General features: G+C 35.6%; 1 protein-coding gene across 12 annotated transcripts in view; it reads right to left on the reverse strand.

Moving 5' to 3' along the window:
- Window positions 1–789: 789 nt before the first annotated feature.
- PICALM (phosphatidylinositol binding clathrin assembly protein) overlaps window positions 790–21,880 on the reverse strand; it is a 104,438-nt gene continuing 83,347 nt past the window's right edge. For 3 of the 12 annotated variants that reach the window (XM_064288803.1, XM_064288799.1, XM_064288797.1), the window contains 7 exons: window positions 20,750–20,857; window positions 18,977–19,093; window positions 18,853–18,883; window positions 18,597–18,696; window positions 14,681–14,740; window positions 12,783–12,887; window positions 1,364–2,646 (listed from right to left, as the gene is read on the reverse strand). In XM_064288803.1, the coding sequence (XP_064144873.1) occupies window positions 2,554–2,646; window positions 12,783–12,887; window positions 14,681–14,740; window positions 18,597–18,696; window positions 18,853–18,883; window positions 18,977–19,093; window positions 20,750–20,857 (614 nt within the window). In that variant the 3' untranslated portion in view covers window positions 1,364–2,553. Of the gene's footprint in view, window positions 1,320–1,362; window positions 2,647–12,782; window positions 12,888–14,680; window positions 14,741–16,170; window positions 16,195–18,596; window positions 18,697–18,852; window positions 18,884–18,976; window positions 19,109–20,749; window positions 20,858–21,880 lie in introns of those variants that run through there. The other 9 variants (XM_064288795.1, XM_064288793.1, XM_064288802.1 and 6 more) reach the window with 7 other exon arrangements.

Consider the following 21,880-nt stretch of genomic DNA (forward strand, 5'->3'; position numbering starts at 1 on the left):
CATTTTAATATTGTAAACAAAAATAGAATCTGCAGAGACAATGCAACAAGGATGCTTCAACTCATGTACAGAATTGCTTTCCTACAACGAACTGTCCTTCTTAAGGCCCCACTCAACCCAAATGTTAAGATGTATTTACACAAAGCACCGATCAACAGTGCAATTTAATTCTTCATTAACTAAACTCTTGGCTAGACATTAACTTTAAAGATACTATTTCCCCTTACTTAAAAGGTACATGATCATAACATGGCACAAGCCAAATAAAAGGTTCAAGGATTTTGTCCCCCTTCCCTCCCCCCATAACACCTCCTAGAGTTTTACTGAAAAGAAGGAAAGTCTTGAAGTGAAAGCAATTCCTCACATTCATTTTGGAAAAGCCCTAATGTCAAATGGAAAATAATGACATGCCAAGCACAAAGCAGTAAAGTTCCTTCCCGATGCACTAATGCTGGATTTAAAATGTAGTGCTTTTCCTAGTCAAGTGAACTGTTCCCTTACAAAATCCTAGGCACAGAATTGACTATAAGGATTAATGCATTTATAATGCTTCCCTAATTCCCACAGAGATCGAGAATTCTTAAGAGATTCAGACCTATGGGCTTGCCTTAAAATATTTAGTGCTCTGTATGTCAGCTGAAAAGCATTCTGAATCAGATTCATTCCTGTGGATAAAAATCAAACATACTGTGTACATCCATACTCATTTTCATAAGGAGGTTTGATACAATATTAATGTTACATAAATTGATAATCATAAATAAATACAAATACATAAGGAATGTCTACTGCAAACTGAATATATAATTTTTTTTTTTAAAAAAAAGAAAGGTTAATTTCAGTAACTGTTTCTGTATTTGCGAGGACTGGAGAAAAGAAAGATACTGTATAATTAAGAATTATGATTTTTATCCCTCCAAAAGAGTCCTGTTGAATTACAGTAAAGGACACAGCTCTTCTCTCCAGGCAGCTTTTCCAAATACAAATTTCACACTTTCCAAATAAGGGCTTCTCTTGGTAGGTTACTGATTATGGGTATTAATAGGACTTGAAAGAACTGAAGGGTTAGTCACCAAAAAGACAGATCTTAGTCTTAAATCATGGCAATTCTTGGCTTTATAAACTGTATTGATGCGTTCTCCTATAAACTAGTCCCAATTTCCTTCATGGGCCTTCACTGGGTTACTGTAGCATTCTAATGGAAGAAGAGAGTTTAAGAGACAGCAGTTTGGATTTTGCTGGAAGTAAGGATTTGCTGCTTGAGCACTTCTCTTTTTGGAATAATTCTGTTCTTTTCCATCTAGTTACATAAACTGTATCTGGAAAAAAAATGAAAAGAGTGTAAGCTAATTCACTGTACACTATAGGACATATTCTCACAAATAAAAACTGTTCGGAACACTGGCCCAGAAGTGTTCACAGCATGCTTATTACAAACCTTGATTATAAAACAAAGTCAGAATTACCTGTGCCAGAATTTAATATCTGAAGCGTAATTATGGAGCTTTCCAGAAACCTTTCTAATTACTAAAAACCGAGGGGGAAGACATGGAGAAGGGAAGAAAGAAGATGAATGAACTACTTTTCTATGACAAGTTTAGAAAATCTTTCCATGAGCACAAATATTCCACATGAAATCTCATTTGGCAAAGCAAAATTTCAAATATTATTTCCAAATTTATAACATAAGATTAGAGATAAAAAGAAAACAGTGATATGCTTGCTAAATCATTTCCCTACTAAGGTAAAATGTGCAAGATCTATAAAGGAGCACTTTTCAATAGCGTGTCACTGTTCATTCAAAGATACTTCACTCATGATTTCCCTTAAATTGTCCAGCCAAAGAAATTACTGAAGTAGATATGTTAATAAACTTGTCAAATCAGAAGAGCACAAACTCCCAAAGATCTAGAAGATGTATTTAACCTGGGGGCTAGCACACCAAGAAGAACAAATTACAGTATGGACCATATGCAGTATCCTTCTACTGAAAAGGGCTTAAGTATGCACTTGTCCTTAAATAAAACCAAAAACAAAAACTGTTTTTTTAAAAATATTACCATTTCTAAATGAAAAGGCATACATAAAAATACAACCCTTTAAAGAAATTGCTGAAATGGATTCTTCACAACTAACCCGGGCCATCATACTACACCTAATGATACTCCTCATCAAGTTCTGACCCGATGGGGAAAACTGTGCTGTTCTCCACAACTTTTTTTTCAAGAGTGACTGAAACATCCAGATTTTAAAGGTGGTTTTTGATCTCATCTGCTCTGAGCAGTGGATGCTTATATATAAACATGAAAGATGGTCCTCTGATTTCACACCTTCCAATTATGTTAAAGACATTCCTCAAAAGTTGCTTCTCCTCATATCCTATCTTGACTTATTTTTACTCATCACCTAAAAAACAGAGGAGGAGGACAGGAGAACCTAGAGTCCTTTAAAGAAACAAAGAAGGGGAAGAGTGAATAGTGCTTAATGTATGGTGATTTTTTAAAAGTATTTAAGTCCCCATTGCCCCCAACAAGCAGCAATACCTAAAGTGATTTATAAGAAATCCTCCAAAGAGAGCTCTGCAAAAGGATCCTTTCCTGAAGCTCTGTGAGGACTGTGACTGGAGGGGCTGGATGCTGCCGACAGCTGGGGGAAAAGAAGACAGAGAGAGGAAAAGAAAAAAAGATCTCAGAATGACAGAACATGAAAGCAGAAAATGTAATGAAAGAAGAAGTGGTTTTGTCATCTTTAATAAATATAAAGGCAGCCTTTGTAGAAAATGGAATTACTAAAACAGAAGTTTCAGTCACATGTCAAGTTAAGGGGTATTAAATGGCATGTGCTTTTCAGAAAACAAAATCTTGCTTCTGAAATTCCAAAGGAATAAAGTCTTTTGCCCAAAAAGGTCCACATAAGCTGACCCACGGTTAAGACTTTGTTGTGTGTTTGGGGTGGGGGTGGGGCGGGGGGTGATAGCAAAGGAAACACAGTTGGTTTTTGTTTAGCTGAGGAAAGTTGGCTTCCTGTGCTCAGGCTACCTGTTAAAAGCTGTGCAAACTCTGACCTCAGTCTAGATCCATCACATCTAGCAGCTTCCTTCCTTCCTTTCTTGTAAGGGGTGGAAAGCCCTGTCCTCAGTGCTTATACTTTTTACACATGGAGTTGTCTCCTGCCTGCTTATCTGGGCATGCTGCAGCTGACTAACACACTCTGGGAGGTGTAAGGACCTTGCCCGTTGCCGTTGAGTCGATTCCGACTCATAGCGATCCTATAGGACAGGGTAGAACTGCCTCATAGAGTTTCCAAGGAGCGCCTGGTGGATTTGAACTGCCGACCTTTAAGGTTAGTAGCCGTAGCACTTAACCACTACGCCAAGGGTTTCCGTAAGGACCTTAGGGGTCACCTCATCTAACAGCCCATATACTGCACAGAATATGGGGAATCTTTAAAGATCTTTCATTCTGCTTCCTGTTTGGATATATTTGCTTGATTCTTAGAATTTCTTCCTATTATTTAATTTGAATACACTACAAGGCAAGCAGATTGTTTACCTCACTAACGTATCTTTAGTATTCCCCAAAGACAGACAGCTCCTGAAGAACCAAGATGTTCATTTTTACATACATATCTCCATCACCAGGCTGACTTACGAGGGTTTCAAACCAAATACACACCATTTGTGTTTGGAACACACATTTACCTTAGTCTCTCCCCTTGCTAAGACTGTAGAGTCAGGGCTGTCCTTTCAGGAATGTTCAATCTAGCATTAAATCAGAGTCGACCAAATGGACATAGTTTCAAATCATACTTCAACAATTCAAAACTTACTAAGGGTTTCAAGCCTCTAAATCTGTCTTTGATGATTCAAAGTGATTTCATTCTGCCTTTTCTTCCTTTCTTTTTAAAGAAAAGCACCATAGAGAATAAACAGTCAGTGATTTTCACAGCAAATATTACATAACCAAGATATGCAATTTGTTGTTTTGGATGCCAAGCTCAATTTACAGGTTTAGAAACCATCTTTAGTTATATTAGTGGTTGAATCATTTTCCTAATCCATTTCCTGTTTCAGGAATAAATGTTCAAAGACAACAGGAAGAGATAGCGGGAAGGATGATGAAATTATGCAGGCAACTACAGATGGGTGGACAGGAAAGCATGCCTGGGTTTGAGGTTTCAAGAAGCTTCCATTCAGAGATTAGGGTGCAACATAATTAGAAAGACAAGTCTTCTTTCCCCTTCAGTCCAACCACAGATGACCATTCGGGAGGAAGACGATTTCAAGGGAAGTAATCACCAGTCACTGAGCTGGTGGGAGTCCAATGTCACACACTTATCTTCAAGATTAACTGGGTTTCTCTCCAAAGCAAAGCAAAGATTTTCTCTTTCACTTGAAGTTAAAACGAAACAAAAAACCTTGCATACTGCAGATAGATCACATCCAAAATCATGCGTTCCCTTATGAAAAAACATCTTAAATCACATGTTTTCATGATGGCAGCAGTTAGATGACCTGACAGCCCTTGAGGAAAATGTTCCTAAAGAATATACTCAAAGTGGCCATGGAGACACTTCTATTCTTCTCAATACGTGAGAGTACTCCTAGAGTTTAGTCCTAGAGGCTTAAATATTGTTGAAGGGGATTAATATTCCTTGTGGGAAAAAGTGCTGGTTTCTAACTAATATTTCTATCAGTCTCTTAAATTGGTAAAATACACATATGTATGTCTTATGTCTATAAATACAAAGCAAAATCAAAACATGATAAACAGATACCACCAATGAGAAAATAGGATTTACTATCCCTGCAGTGTTTCATATCATCAACGTCTATCTCAGGCAGATGAAACTGTGGCCCAGCCTGGTTTGGCTGACTGCAGAGAGCTTCAAGGACTGGGCCTGCCCCTTCCCAGCACCTGTACCAAGGCAAAGGCACACACCATGGCACTAGGCCCTGGTCCTGCAAGGGCAAGTGAGGAAGTAGTTAGCGCAGGGAATAAATAAGGACAGAGAAGGAAAGGAAATATGCTGCAACAGTCCGACTACTGCTTAAGGAAAACAGGAAGAACAAAGGAGCATGAAGGAGCAATGAGGTCCTGGCAGGAGAAAAGTAGCAGAAATTGAAAGACCTGAGAAAGTCACCTGAAACTGCAAGGGCTCATTCCCTTTTACTTGCAGATAAACTCAAGAACATGTAGGTAGGGTTGCTAAGGAACATAAAAAGGCAAGTCAAAGCACTGGAGAATAAAGAGTTAAAAAAAAAAAAAAAACTCAAAACATAACTATCCTTATTAATTGAATAATCACCAAATTTTAAATGCCAGCATAAGACCAAAACCAAAACCCACTGCCACTGAGTCGATTCCGACTCATAGCGACCCTGTAGGACAGAGTAGAACTGCCCCATAGAGTTTCCAAGGAGTGCCTGGTGGATCTGAAGTGCCGAGCTTTTGGTTAGCAGCTGCAGCATTTAACCGCTACACCACCAGGCTACAAATCATAACTGACCATCCCAGTCAAATTCTACTACAAATACGCCATCACTAGAAATCTGTTAAACGAATAAAAATAAAACAAAAAACAGCCTTAACCATTTATTTTTCTATACCAAAATTCCTATAGAGGTTAAAAAAAAAATCAGTATCAGTTTTGTTTTTTTTTTTCAAACTAAACTGACCTACACCACAAACAAAATTGCTGGGTGGTGCAAGTGGTGAAGCCCGTGACTGCTAATCAAAAGGCTGGCAGCTGGAGCCCACACAGAGGTGCCTCTTTAGGCCTGGTGGCCTTCGGGAAGGTCACGACCTTGAACATTCTATGGAATACAGTTCCACTGCACCCATGGGGTGGCCATGAGTCAGAATCAACTTGATGACAACTGGTTTGGTTTGTTTATACCACAAATGAATGTGTCTTATAAACAAAATGGTCAGTCTTACTGGTCCAATAAAGACATATTTGGCCTTTCTTTCTCACTTTATAGGAAAATTAAATATCAAAAGGCAAGAACAGCATATCAGTAAAAATACTGAAATTTTCAAGTAATTAGTGGTGGCAACTCTTAGCTGAAATTCCTCTATCCTTTCCTCTACTCTAATCAACCTTTAAAGACAAATATATTGAAATAATTTAAAAATTCTAACGTTAGCAAAAGAAATACCTCTGCTTTTATCAGCAAAGATTTTTGTTGTTATAGTACATTTATTATAGTAAAGATGAAGTACAGAAACCATAAATTAAATTAAATAAAAGGCAAGCATACCTAGAGTAAAGGAGTATCAAAAAAAGAAACAAAAATGGTACTCCATCATTATACTCCTAATTAATACCAAAGAAAGAAAATTTCAGGTTACAAGAAAATACAGTAGTCCCAAAAAGTGAGGCTAGTGCAATTAAAAGCTTATGGGAGAATAAAGGATTGGATACTTAAGGACTAACTTCTGCCACATTGTTGACTGTTCCTAAAATTTTAGAGAAGCATCAACTTTGTCACATCTTTACATTTGAATTTTTCAGTCACTCAAAAGCCTAGGTAGCAAATTGCAATATTGTAGAGGCTCATATGAGTACCTCCCTTTTAGCTATTTTGAGGACTAAATAAAAAAAAAGTAAAGCACCCAGCACATGCCTAGCATATATTAGCAGCTCAAATATTAGTTCAACCTCACCCACTGCTTACTATCAAGTGTTCACCTATCCTTATATGAGGTCCCGTGCAAATGCTATCAAATCTGTGCTGCTCTTACACTGTGCTCTCAGCACTCTGGGTTTTTCTTATAAGGATTCTTTTTTTATTGTTGTTGTGGAGAATACACACACCAGAACATACACCAATTCAACAATTTCTACACTTACAACTCAGTGAACTCTTGTAAGGATTCTTACGTTGCTATCAATCAGTTGCTTTTTCCTGTCTCTACAATCTGCCATCCCAAATTCCAATTAATTTCAACTCAGCTAGAATTTATGGCCATATTTTGTTTGTAGGAAAATGTCAAAGTGAAAGTAGGAAAATAATTTTTTTTAAAAGGGACTTTTCTAGTGAATGGTATACAGTTAACACATGTAGTAATACATGCTTCCTATACACAAATGTATTCTATACATGGTCAAGAATGTTCATCATGAAGATTTTGTAGAACTTCACAGTCACTCAAGATTTTAAAAGCACTTTCTGGTTTCAAGGCCAGAAATTAGACTTCCACCTTTTAGAAGGAACGTTATCAATAAACGCCCAGTAAGTTAAGTTTAATTCTATAGGTTTTCTTATTAACAATAGTAGTCAGCAGACAGCACTGCTAAAATTCTTGTTTTGGCTCATTCAGGTGCACACTGGAGGCTGGAGAATGAGTTCTCATCTGTGGTACTAAACTTCAATTCCCAAAGTAAATGGTAGCCTCCAGTAGGCAAGGATGAATGAACACAACACACTGCTGACAAGGCCAAAGGCCTTCTTCCCAGAAACCCAGCTGGCAGATCAGGTGACAGATCAGGCACAGCCACATTCACACACCAAGAAGGCAGGGAAAAAACCCTAAGCCTAACAATCAAGAGGGCCATTAATTCCTACACACAAGGAAGTCACTAAAAGGCCATTTTGTAAAAACTTTAATTATTCCAATATCTAAAACCAACAGTGCCCCCATTTAGAGGGGCAAAAAACACTCACAACAAGCCACTGTTTCCTTTCAAACACTTAACTGATGTCAGACTTACTTAAAATTGGCCATTACAAATAAAAAGCTGCACCATTTTGCACCTTCAGCTATATGCTCCACAAACAAAACACCTAGCAATTCTCCATAAAAAATGCCTAAAACCAATCAAGAAATGAACAAAACTTTTAAAATGCTTATTTTTGAAATTAAATTCCCAAATGCAACATTCTCGAGTTTTCATACTGCTTTTGGGAAAATAGGCAGATTGACATGGGAGTGTGTGAATTTATCAAAAGGAAGTGATAAGATAAAACAAATCCCCCCCACAAAGGATGTTCAAAGACATCTAAATTGCCATATACACTTTCATTAAAAAAAGAAAAGTTACTTCACATCACAATGACTTTCAAAGAAATCTGAAACTAACCAGGTTACTATCTTCATAATTAATAACAGTAAAGCGGCATACTGTAAGTGCAGAATGAGTTTACAAACTCCTGGTCAGCCATGGACATTCCAATTTATATAAAACACCCCATCTTCCCCAAGTTAGTAAGCAGATATACTAGCAACATGTAACAAACAATCAAATAATAAGCAAGACTGTGAGGAAGATCAGAAGAAAAAAAAGGTATAAACCACACGGACCTAGTATTTTCCATGTAGTCAAACTCTAGGAAGATGCACTACTAATGCAGACCATATTAAAGTAATAATAACAACCATGCCTACACCATTAGGTATGAAACAGAAAAATATAATGCATCTTTAAGCAGTTAACATTTATACAGTACGGTCTACTAACTTATGGCTATAATGAAGACAATTTACTAAAGAAGAGAACAAAGTCTGAGGTAATTACCATCTGAAAGTATTAGCTGCTTTCTTACTACCCACCCATACCCACTGCCATGGAGTCAATTCCGACTCATAACGACCCTGTGAGGACAGAGTAGAACTGCCCCATAGAGTTGGTTAACAGCTGTAGCACTTAACCACTACGCCACCAGGGTTTCTGCTTTCTCACTAAAAAGTACAAATACAGCACCTACAGTAAGCTAGATATAATATATAACGCACAGCACACTGTTTGGAAGGACTCACTAAATGACTGTTAGACATACTACAGATAGAGGAGGGTTGGAATACACTCAAAAATATTAACTTGATTTAATAGTATGCAAGAGACCAGAAGCTACAAGTTATCCCCTAGGTTAGTAATGGCTCCCAACAAATACTTGAAGGAAGAGAAAAGGATTTTTGGGCACAGCTGTAAAATTAGGATTTGATTAAAATATTCTATATTTGATGGGATTTCATCTTTCATTTTAAACCACCATTTATTTCACAATGTACAAAAAGTTGGGTCTCTGCCCTCAATATATTTTGAATTAAATTGAATAAAAAATTAAACAAGAGACCAGTTAAAAGAGAATTCACTAAGAAAAATTATTGTAGTTACAACTAGTATTGAAAGAACAAAATTAATCTAAGGGACTGGCCAAGAATCATTAGAAATTAAAGCATGAAAAAATCTCATCTACTTCAAAGATAAACAGTTTAATTTTTAAATTATTTTAAAAGGTTCAATCATGAAATCAAAGGTATCTTCATTCCTCAGGTAAGAGTCATATTTCACCTTAGAGTAATTATTAGTCAACACGTCAAAACACATTTGAACACTGCTATGAATTATATATTAAAATGGTTATTTGTGAGTAAAATTAGAGATCAGAGAGGAGCAGAGTAAGTCACGCAATGAAAAAGGTAAGTTTTCATGGTGGAGAGGTTTTAGCAGAGCTTCTGGACTAAGACAGACTATAAAGATGGGCCTGGTGATCTCACTTTCAAAAACCAGTCAATGAAAACCTTATGGATCACAACAGAACAGTAAGTCTGACTCATTTGCTCTGGACAAATCACCGAAAAACAGACTTGTTGCCGTCAAGTCAATTCTGGCTCATAGCGACCCTACAGGTCAGAGTAGAACTGCTCTTTAGGGTTTCCAAGAGCAGCTGGTGGATTCAAACTGCTGACCTCTTGGGTAACAGCTGAACACTTAACCACTGTGCCTCCAGGGCTCCGGACATGCAATCAGGACAGATCAATTGCTAGAGGAAGGCATCATGTTTGGTGAAGCAGAGGGCCAATGAGGGTGTGGGAGGCCCTTGGTGAGATGGATTGACACAGTAGCCCCAATGATGGACTCGAAAGTGCTGGTGAATCTGAGGGTGATGTAGGACTGGGCAACATTTCATTCTGTTGTACATAAGGTCACCATGAGTCGGTGTTGACTGGATGGCAGCTAATAGACACAACATACCCACTTCAAACTTGATCTTTCAACTCGAAAATTATCACCCTAATGTTCTCATTCTCTTCTCTTCTGACATAAAAAAAAAATCAGGAAAAAGCATTTCTGTCACTGTTTCTTTTCATGAACATGGAAATTCTGGCACTTTTTTGTGTGTGTAAGTGAAAAGGTCGTGTGGATTTTAGGCGACAGGATATAAAACCTGAGTTAAATAAGAGCAGATGCTGGGGGTGAGCAATTTTTTAAAGGCAGATTTTTTACTAAGATTGTTTTTAAAACAAACTCATTCTTATATAGTGTTTCAAGGGTGAAGGTATTCTCCAAAACTGTAGAGGATACTCTTGCTATCATCATCATATCTTAAATACGTAAATATTGGTTTACAGTCCAGCAGGAAAGCCCAAGCAATTTGCAGAGTGGTTCATTGCTGACAAAAGGAAGAGTGCTGTACCTGCCATCTGGGCTCCGTTCCACTGGTAGGAAAAAAAAACCCAAACCCACTGCCGTCGAGTTGATTCCAATTCATAGTGACCCTGTAGGACGGGGCAGGGCTGTGCCGCAGGGTTTCCAAAGGGCACCTAGTGGATTTGAACTGCTGACCTTTTGGTTAGCAGCCATAGATAGCTCTTAACCATTACGCCATCAGGGTTTCCTTCCCATTGGTAGAGAGGGGTCCCAAAACCAACCAAACCCATTGCTGTTGAGTCGATTCCAACTCATAGTGACCGTATAGGACAGAGGAGAACTGCCCCCACAGAGCTTCCAAGGAGCAGCTGGTGAATTCGAACTGCCAGCTTTTGGTTAGCAGCCACACTCTTAACTACTGGGGGTAGCGTGGTTCAAATGAGCATTGATTGGCCCAGGAATCAGGGACACCCGGGCATTAGTTGTATTTTACCACTTACGTAGTTGAAAAACATTTCCAAATAAAACAGAATGGTGATTCTAGACCCATCTACCTTAAAGGTTATTCTGAGAACCAAGTGAGATAATGTATGTGAAACTGCTTGGAAACTGTCAGGTAATATCCAAGCTAAAGGTAACGTACTCTTGTTTGTGAGACAGGAGCCTGTAAGACAAGAGGCAGGCTGGGTGCACGGTTTAGCTATACATCAGGGAAAAAAATTTGTGCCAATGGGTCCAGTAAGTTTATAGCTCTGGAGTACAGTTTTTTTCTTTAAAGTTCTTATCACTTAGTCCCTTAAAGAAGAAAACCAAATTAATTTATAACAGTAAATGATATTCTGAAGTTAAAAGAATGAACATTAAAGAAAAATTTAAAGGACACAAGGAAGACTTGTAATTGTATATTTTCAAAAAGTAGCTGTATTGATAGGAAATCATCAATGTATTTTTTTAAAAGGTTATCAAAATCTAATTTTTTTAGCAAGTTAAACCAGTAATCAGAACTACTGCTCTTAAAAGATAACTATCAATTAATACTCCCAAAATACTTTATAAAAGTAAATGCATAGACAGTAACTGACTTATAAAAATAATTACTGCATGCATTACTCTGATTTCCAGTTATTGTCATTACAAATACTAAATTTACTATCAGAACTAAGTTTACCATCCATTCCTAGCCAACAGAGATACCAATTTATTAAATGATTTCAATAATCAAAAAGGCTGAATTGAACATGTAGAAATTGTCGAATTGGTGTATGTTCTGCTGTGTATATTCTCAATGACAAAAATAATTAAAAAAAAAAAAAAAGAGGCAGAAAATGGAAACAGACCCTGTGTTTCACTAGTCTATGAAATATATAGAGAGTATATTCAAACTGGATCAATAAAGATTCATTTTGGCAATGTAACACTAATGCATCAGCAAATATAATACTATATGCATTCAAGTGGAAAAGGAATAGCAAGTCCGTTATCAATTGCTCACACGAATGTTTTCACATAATCACTAAATACATAAAGTAATCAATCAGTCCACACCAAAAGCAATTTAAGAAAAGGAGGGGTGCTTTCACAACTGCATGTAACTAGCTTATTTCTACCTGTCAAATAATATGAGCAGAGCCACAGACAAAAAAGGATAGGTTATCCCATCACTTCACAAGGATCTCATATCACAGTACGCCACTAGAGAAGTAAAAGTCATTTCAAGTCTCCTCTCCTACCCATAACTGGTAAAAGCTAAAAAAAAAAAAAATATCTAGATTCTCTTAATAAGAACAATGAGATAAAAAAACAAAGAGGGACCATTTAGAGTGAATTTTCAGGAAATGGAAGAGGGAGCCTTAGAAACATCTAGAGAGGAAAGTCTCTTGACTAAAGAAATCAGGTCAGCATGGAATTTCAAGATTTTTTCCCCCTTTTTTGTTTGTTTTAAAATACAATCCCCAGTAGTAAGAAGTTACCTAATGAAAAAATTATATTCACAACTTCTTGGAGACTTGTCAGTAGTTTTACAAACATCTCAAGGGCAACATCCTTGTAGCATCATTCAAACTGTGAGCCAAGAAGCTAGCGCTCTGAGTCAATGATTTCTGGGGCTCAGAAAGGATAACTATGCCAGAACCATGAACAAAAAGCAGACTTCTTAACCTTATATAAACCATCCTCTGGATCCACCAACTATAAGTTGTCAGGAATTTTCCACTTTAAAATTTTTTATTTGCTTGTCCTTTCCCTCCGAATAATCGATATTCCTAAAAGCTTTCCTGTGAGAAAGACATTAAGCAAATTAGCATTCACTATGAGGAGGAAAAACTGTCAAATTGTACAAAAGGGTTTTCTAGTATTAGCTCCTCCAAATCCAGCGCATTAAAACAGCTACATGTAGCATGCAATACCTGTGCTCCTGATACAGGGCCAAAGGGGTTTGGTGGTCTCATGACAGGCTGGCTGTATATTAAGGTTGGCTGTGTCATTACGGGTACACTTCCCATTTGAGGAGGCTAAAAAATAAAAGGTTATCAAGTTAAAGGATGTTGATGCATATCTTCCTTGTTATGAGTAAGTAAATGAGAAGGATGACTGGGATAGTACCTCTGCTTTAATTCAAAGGGAAATTTCCTCTGAATGCAAATAAGACTAACAGCTACAAATTTTCTTAAGAGTATTTTTTTGGCGGGGGGGGGGGGGATCTTTACCATGCTCGTTTTTATAAGGTTGTAACAAAGCCTAATAAATGTTTCTATTCAATGAGCTGCAAAATTTAAACTTTACTACAGTACAGACAAAATAATTTTGATTAAAAAACTTCCAAAATTTCCAAATTTGCCAGCTTTAGACAGAGAAAATTTGAAACTACAAAACTAAGACATTTAAATGAAATTGCCTTTGTATATCAAATCAAGTTCTTACTCCATTACTTAAGTGATCACAGTAAAAACAGCTGACTCTTTGAAGAGGTTTACTCTTGCTGATTCTTTCATTTCAGGTATTTTTAGGGATGGCCAAGAATGGGCTTAGAGTACACACAAATTCTTGAGTAACTGAAAATAGAATCTCAACCACTAACTTTGTTTCTTTAAAAATCACCACTCCAGGGTATAAAATAGAAGTTCTATTTTTCAAGTAGACTCCGGCTATTTCTAGCATTATGAAATTCAAGATGATAGCAGCCATTTAGATAACTATTTGTGACTCCAATCAAAGACACAGAAGGCTCTGAACTCTTCCTTGGAATAACATGGAAAGCAGAGGATATGGATGGCAATTTTGCCATTTCCAAATCTCACCAACTGCAGCCAAAATGGTTTTTATGATCTTAAATTTTAGATATGTCTTCATTTATAATGCTAAAATTACTTACAGGACAAGACTATAAATAATCTGATTAATCTTCCTATCTGAGATTAAAATTGATACTGCTACAGTTCACTTTGCAACTCAATGGATTTCCTCCAAGGGGGTGAGCAGCCCTGCCATCACTGTTGGAATTTCCCTAGCAACTAAACTTGAAAACAGATGAGAACCTCATTTTAGGTTTATGGCCTGAGTTTTTGTGCAGGCTCCTTTTTTATGTAATGAATACCAATCCAAAAACTGGGAAACTTCACACATATGAAAGGAGCTACTTCCATGCAATGCACATGAAGAAGTAGCACAGTAGCCACAGTAACAAAACCAAGGGACAGAGTGCTGCCCTCTACCAGCAACATTTTCTCAAAGTTGTACCTGTTGGTTGAAGCCACTATCTCCATGTTTTATCTAAGTGAATCTGTATATCGAGAGAACTGTGAGAGCAAGCCTGTCTAGGCTGTGGATTAGAGGCAGGCTGCAGGTTAAAGGGCTATTTTTGTACTATAAAAACCACTGACACAGGAAGATTTCTCTTGCTTTTACTAGATGAAATTTACTGCTACAGAATTCAAGAAGTATTAACCCCTACTTTCCACTACAGTATATTAAGGTTATAAGACCTCACTGGTATTAAATTTATAGTCACAGCAACAAAGGCATAGAATATTAATGCTTAAATGAGTTTGTAACTAAGTGTAAAATGCTTAGTAAAGGTAAGGGAGGCAAAAAAATAAGTGCAGTAATACTGCAAACTTTAATAAGTAATACTTACTGTATGATAACTATTCTAGAAATATTTATATAACATTGTTTTCATACCAGGTACTGTGTTAGGCACTAGGGGCAACAAGTTCTTCTTTCCGTTATGCTTATAAAAAAAAAAAAAACCTGTTAAATATGAATGAGAATATTTTCAAAGAGTTGTATCTGAAAATATACTTACAATTCCATATCCTATCATGCCTGTTGGTGTCGTAGCAGGATAGGCCATTACGGGGGGTGCCTGACATAGTCAAAGAAAAAAACAAACGAGCAAGTATAACTCATTGTGTGTAAACTGAATTGAAGGAATCAAAAGCTGTAGTTCCCTTAAAAAGAATTGCTAAGACAGCTGTGATTAAATGGCCTTGTGATCGTTAATAACTGTTGATTAATGCCCAATGGAAAAAAATCTTAAAAATTAGCAGAAAAGCAGAAATATTAGAAAGGAAAAATACCACTTAAACTTAGGTAGAACAGTGATATAGGGTTTCAATGAGCTTTTACAGCTTTAAAAATCTTCAGATTTTTAAAAATATTTAAAAATGTTTACCTATAAAAAGTAGTATTATTGAAATGTTTTTCTGGGTACTTCATTTCTTTAGCACTCAAAGAAAAAATTTAAAGATCCCAAATCAATTAATAACCTGAACTTCCAAAAAATTAGTTTCTAAGGACCTCATTCACTCTTTTCAGAGACCCCAATGATTTAAAGCCACTACTGAGTATATTATTTCTATGCATCACAGTTCTCATATAAAGAGTTTGTACGTTAGATTTCCTTTTTAATTTATCCCACAAAATTTATTTTCTGCAAAGCACCAATTTGAAGGAAGAACATTAAATTTTTAAGTCAGTTTATGCCTTAATGTTTAAAAGAACCATCTACCACTAAGATGTTTACAGTTCCCTCTTCCTCCTGCTTTAACTCATGCTCTATAATAGGGTCGCTATGAGTCAGAATCGACTCAACAAGAAGGGGTTTGGTTTTTTTTTTTTTTAACATATAACCTGAGCACAGAATCATTTCAGATAAATTTGCTGTCTTAACAACATTCCCTGTGTGTTATCTTATAATGAAGACTGAAACTGAACACAGGTGAAAGACCAATAACACTTCTGAAACATTAAAAAAAAAAAAAAATTATATGGCAATTCGAACATATGCATGGAGAAGTTAAATGAAGCATAACTTTTAAAAATTAACACTAAAGTGAATAGTCAAAAGTTTAGTATTTGGGTGAGCATGTAGGACTTATTGGTCTCTCCCTACTTAACCAAAATCTGCAAGAACAGTAGACAAACTGCCAAGTACAGCAGAAGCCTGTAAGATTTCATGCAGTTGTTACTTGAAACATTACCCCAATCCACATTTCCCTTCATTCAGAAGTCATTAAGTGCATAGTGGCAGCACAGATACACACACAGACACCCAGCCATCTGGCAGCAAATGGCGGAATATTAAGCAAGAAAAAAAATTGGTATTTCCCATGCCACCATCAGAATTAATTCTGCAACACACCCATGAAATCAGTAGGTGCTAGGAAGAATTTCTGGCACATTAAAAATCTGAATGTGAAAACAAGTAATAGCTGAAAGGTTATGAGATTCTGCTACAGCAGTGGTTAATAGCATGCCAATTTATTGCAAAAAGGCTAGTTTTTGGTCACTTACGTATTGTGGAAAATGCATGCCATTCTGTTTTTCCCAGGGAGAACAATTACATAATGCAATAACACTGGATTAGAACAAGTACTTACACAACAAAAAATACACAGAGAGCATTTTAGTTCACATGTACATTCGCTAACTATCTAAAACCTCTTTTAATTCCAGTTATCTAATGAAAGAACATCTATACTGAAACACTATCAAGGTTGACAAGGGAAATTTAGTCCTCAGCCTCATCCTCTTACATGAACATATTTTAAATGATTACAAGTGTCACTAAAACATAAAATCTATCAGTAGTGTCAACAGTGTAACATTCAGGGCATCCCATAAAAAGGGTTGCATCAAATGATGTCTACCACAGGAAAAAAAGCAAGTAGTTAAGTTATTAAAATAATTTGTAGTATAACATCATTAAATATTTTAATTAAATCTCAATTAATTTGTTTTAAATTCTAAAAAAATTTTAAAACCTTGACAGTGCTTAAGGATTAATAAAAAGGTTAGAAATGTAAAGAAACATCATAGGCAGCAGTTCATCTAACTGGTAAATCCCATCATCAGCCCTAAACTTTAACCGTTAAAAACAAAACCTATAAAATACAATGCATACAAAATATATTAACAAAATCCTTTAGAGATGATAGACATTGCCATACACAACACAGCACCATAAATACTGTTATCGTATCATCAAATTGCATACATATTCTACATGGTTAGATGCCCATTACATTCTAGTAGTCAATACTAAGGCAAGTCCTGTCTATCGACTACTAATATCTCACATGAATAAATGCTAATTTCAAAAAATAAGAAAACACTCATTGTATTATATTAGTCTATGTATTTATATCATCCCTCACATATTATCAATGTATAATTCACACAAGACTATAAAATCCACTAACCTCCTACCATCTCCTAGTCAGTGAGCTGTGATACAGTGGAAAAAACACTGGATTCAGAGTCAGAAGGAATGGATTTCAATTTAAATCCACTATTTTTTAGCTGCTTTGCTTTTGAAAAAAAAATCATATAATTTAATCCTTAAAACCGGGATAATCATATGTGCTGAAACCACTTCAAGGAGTGCATCATTTGCAGGCTCAAGATAGCGAGTGAGGGAGCAAAATCTAAAAACTATTTACATGCAAGATTTTATTATTAGCAAGGGCAGTTAATGCAACTAGTGAAAAATTATTGCCTTAAAAAGGGAGCTAAATTTCAATATTATTTTCCATTCATGAAGTCTGAAGCAAATAAAACTCTTTAGATAATGCCACACAAAATTTTTCCAGCACGCTATTTTTTTTTTTTTTTTAGCTCATCCCTACTAATTTAACACATGACTGACCCAAAGAAAACAGGGCAATGCTCTGGAAAGAATTTAATAACAAGAAAGTGACTATAACAAGGACAATGAGTGTTCAACAATAATAGAATGGCTACAATGTGTAGCCTATGTTACTACTAGGACATTGTTACGAGAAGACATGTTTCAAATTTTTCTACAAGAAATGACTATTGTCTGACCCCGGGAGACCTGTTGGATTGGTAAAATAGCAGTTCGCCAAGCACCAAGGTACAGCCATAAGGCTACTCTCGGTCAACTGTACCTTACAGTATTTAAAATCATTCCTAGATCTTCTTCAGTACTAGATGTTAGCTAATGAATTAGCATATATAAATTATATTAACAAGAACCAAGTACAGTGTCTTTACCAATGGTGAGATCTGAAAAAATCAGATTCTAGAAAAACAAGTCATAAATATGAGACCAATATCATATTTTTATGCAAATAATTTGCACCTTCTACATCTGTTTGCCAACTACTCCCTCCCCCATGAGGTATTTTCGTAAGCACCACTATGCTAATTTTTTTTATGTACTGTAAAAAAAAATAAGCATAGCATGCCTATGAAAATACATGTTGATATAAAAAAATCAGCACAGTACATTTATGAAAATACCTCACGGGGTGAGGGAGCGGCTGGCATACAAACGTAGGAGTGCATGCTATTTGAGTAAAAATACGGTAGTGATTAAGAGCATATGCTCTGCTGTTAGGCTGCTTGGGTTCTAAAAACTCATTCAATCACTTAAGAACTCTGCCACCCCAGGCATATTACTCAGTAACTCTGTGCCTCCATTTTCTCATAGGGTTAATTTGAGGATTATATAAATAACACCACAACGTATTTATTAGAACAATACCTGGCACATAGTAAGCCATAAATCAATGTCAGCTATTAAAATGTACCTGACAAATTCAGTCAATAAGCTTCCTTGAAAAGAAACACGAATTACTTATATTTCTAAAACTTAACAACAACCTTTCTATGCCTATCATTTTAAAAACATTTTCATGTTACACATTTAACTAAATTATTCACGTGTTAGTATATCATGAGCTTTTCTGACTCACCATCGTTGCTGCACTCCAAGCAGTTGTTGGTGCAACCTTTGGTTGCCAGTTAGATCCTCCAGTTAACTTCTTTTCACCTGGCTGACTCCAGTTTACATCACTTTAAATAAATATGTGAGAATATTTTAACACCTCTAGTTATAAAATTTCTTTACTATATATTTAGTTTGAACAATGCATTTAAGATGCACACTTGACATCTCTATGCATATTTTCAAGATGAATTCTCAATGAGGAAAGAAAACAAAACACTCACTTCTTGGTAGTTCCATTTCCAATGCCAAGATCTAGTACAAGAGAAAAACAAAGCATTTTAAAACTAGACTTGTTTTTATAAAACAACTTATTTTAAAGAAGAAAAAAATCTGAAGAATACTTACTGCCCACAAGGTTGGCTAAGGATGAATCCAAATCATCAGATACTAACTTGTTCGGTGGGAGTTTGGCAACAGGAAGACTCTGGTTCTGAGAGGCCACTGTTGGTTTGAGAAGTCCACCTAGTTCATCAAAGCCTTAAAGTTATAAACAGACGAAATAGGATTTGTAAGGAACTTTATGGTGCTATAGCTTCCTAAAAGGGGTCTCTGCCTTTTCTCCTTGTTTGTTCACTGGAAAAATCCTCTTTAAAAAAAATGAGTACTAGGTAAATGCTCTTAAATGGAAAAGGAAGAAATTCTCCATTTCACAGAGAACTGACTGAAAAGGCTGTATTTACTTGCACAGAAATCATTTATAATATAATGACAAATTACATTACAGTTAAAATGTATGAAGAGAAACACAACCAAGTAAACTATTCTTATTGTTAAGCTGTGAAAGGGAGGGAATGGAATGTAAGTTTCCCCACACCCAGCAGTATTTTCTGAAGATTCACTCAAAATTGAAGCAATATAGATAAAAAAAAGTATCTTTAAATTTTTTTAAAGTTCTTTTTACTTTAAGAAATATTATATAGACCTTTTATTCATCAAGTGGAGGATGTAAGGTATGTGTCCATTAAAAATAAGTGAAAACAAACCATGAAATCATCTCCTTTCTTCTTTAAAACTAAAGAAATTGCTAAGCTACTTTCCAATAGCCATCTAATAAATTAGGACATTGCCTGAAAATGAAAATAAAATCCCTTTAAGATCTCTATCAGAGGGTAGGAGGTAATAACAAACCCATCCAGCCCACTGGTGGACTCATTAGGATGGCCCAGGAATAGCAAGTGAAGTGTTCAAGTTCTCAGAGTTTGAAAAAGAAAAGTGATCAAAGATGGCGGGTTACAAAATATGAACGACTGGCCTCTATTTCCTTTATCCCTTTTCCCAGTAAGACAAACTTGAAAGGAAAAAGCAAAATGCATAAAAAAAACATAATTATAAACATATTAGGTGTACAGAAAAAAAAATTCTTAGCCTACACATATTCTTTATAAGTTTATTTATTTTTGAATTGTAACTAGTCATATTTTATAAAATTAAAAACACTTCAATATATTCTATTTAAATGGATTAAATTTAATTACTAACCAAATCAAAGGCCACTTCATGGTAAAAACAGAATTACTGAGTGTCAGTTTTATAGAAACCCTAAATATTTACAAATTTCAAGTTAACAAGATAGTAAATGAAAACCTGTATCCTTGGATTTGTGAAGTTCTTTTAAGACAACTGACCAAGTACCTATAATTCTTAAAACAATAAAAAAAAAACCTGCAGCCAACAGCTCTAATTCTTAATACATTCTAGTTGCTTATACACAGATTTATCTAACAAGGAAAGATACCCACAGGTTATATTTTCCTACTTTTCGAAAACAACCAGTTTCATACTTTAAGGTTATTATTTATTTTAGAAAAGATAAAAATTATGACTGAAAAGGCATAATACTCTAGACAGTCACTAGTAACTTTACATTTTAATTTCCGAGTAAAATCTCTCTGTGTCTCTTACGTAGCTCTGTGAGAAACAAAATCTTCCCAGAGTCAAAACTGTCACTAAGGAAAGGGAAATGGCTAATAGTTCATTATAGTTTTCTTTGGGAGCGAGTAGAAGCAATTTCATCGGAAACCCCAATTTAATCTACTCATACATGTTCAAAGAAGCATTATCTATTCTTACACAGAATCCAAATTATAACAGTTACCAAAAAAAAAAAAAAAATCTTACCCCCAGAATCTACAATAACGTTTGTAGATTTATTTCCAAACACAGATTCAAAGTCAACATTAAGGCCAGTTGAAGGATGTGGCTGTGCAACTGGAGAAGGAGTGAATCCTGAGAAAAACCAAAATGGAAAAAAGTGCAATTCTTTAATATTTCTGCATTTATAGCTTTTTAATAATGATGACAATAGAATGGAAAAAGCAATAAATTTCCAGAGCCAAAAAAACAGAAACAAACAAAAAAACTAACCCTGCAAGCTAACCATTTTCTGCACCACCACATTTTTTTGTGTGTGTGGTGATCGCATTTTCCATAATAAAATCATTCCACTGACAAAAGAAGACAGCAACTGATGTTGAATTACTTTTTGTTGTTTTGCTACAGAAATAAAATTTTTGCCATCTATTCTACCTTAATTTTGTATACTAAAAACAAAACACATATATAATTCCTGGATTTTGCATATAACAAAATGAATATATACTTGGTAATGAAATAACCTAGGATTCTTTAAAAAAAAAAAAAATTACTTAGTATCTCCAAGATAAAAGTCTTTCTCCCTTTACCCATCCAACCTCCATTTCTCTCTCTCTTTTCTTCTACAGTTAATCAAAACCTATATGGTTTAAGTTCATTTTATTAGCAGCAGGATTCTGAAAGGTACAATTCACTAATCTTTATGTCCACTTTGTGTCTAGGCATTTTTAGAACATCAAAGAAAAAAAAGAACTTTCAACTTCTAACCACCCTCCAACTTACTACTTCCAACAGGGGAACTGACCAAGTATACAATCAATATGCTAATTTACCTAACTTCAGTCTGAAACACCAGGACATAAACAGGAAACTTATTCCTTCCTGCCTGCATTACACTTGATGTTAGTGGCATTCAGTAAACAAATACCATGCTCAGATCTCTGAAGCCAGTGTATGCTGAGGTTACAATATGTAAAATTTTCCATTATACAAGGCTGTATCTTTTTAGATGAAGCTCTGAATCTCTAGGGGCTGAAAAGAAGAATTAAAATAATCTAAAGAATTAAAATCATTGGTCAGATAACTTGCAGAGCTCTCAATTTCTGAATATATCCAAGCAAAGAACAGTCTGGCAAGGATCACAAAAAAGGAATTCTT

The sequence above is a fragment of the Loxodonta africana genome, chromosome 7, assembly GCF_030014295.1.
Source record: "Loxodonta africana isolate mLoxAfr1 chromosome 7, mLoxAfr1.hap2, whole genome shotgun sequence".
NCBI lineage: Eukaryota > Metazoa > Chordata > Mammalia > Proboscidea > Elephantidae > Loxodonta > Loxodonta africana.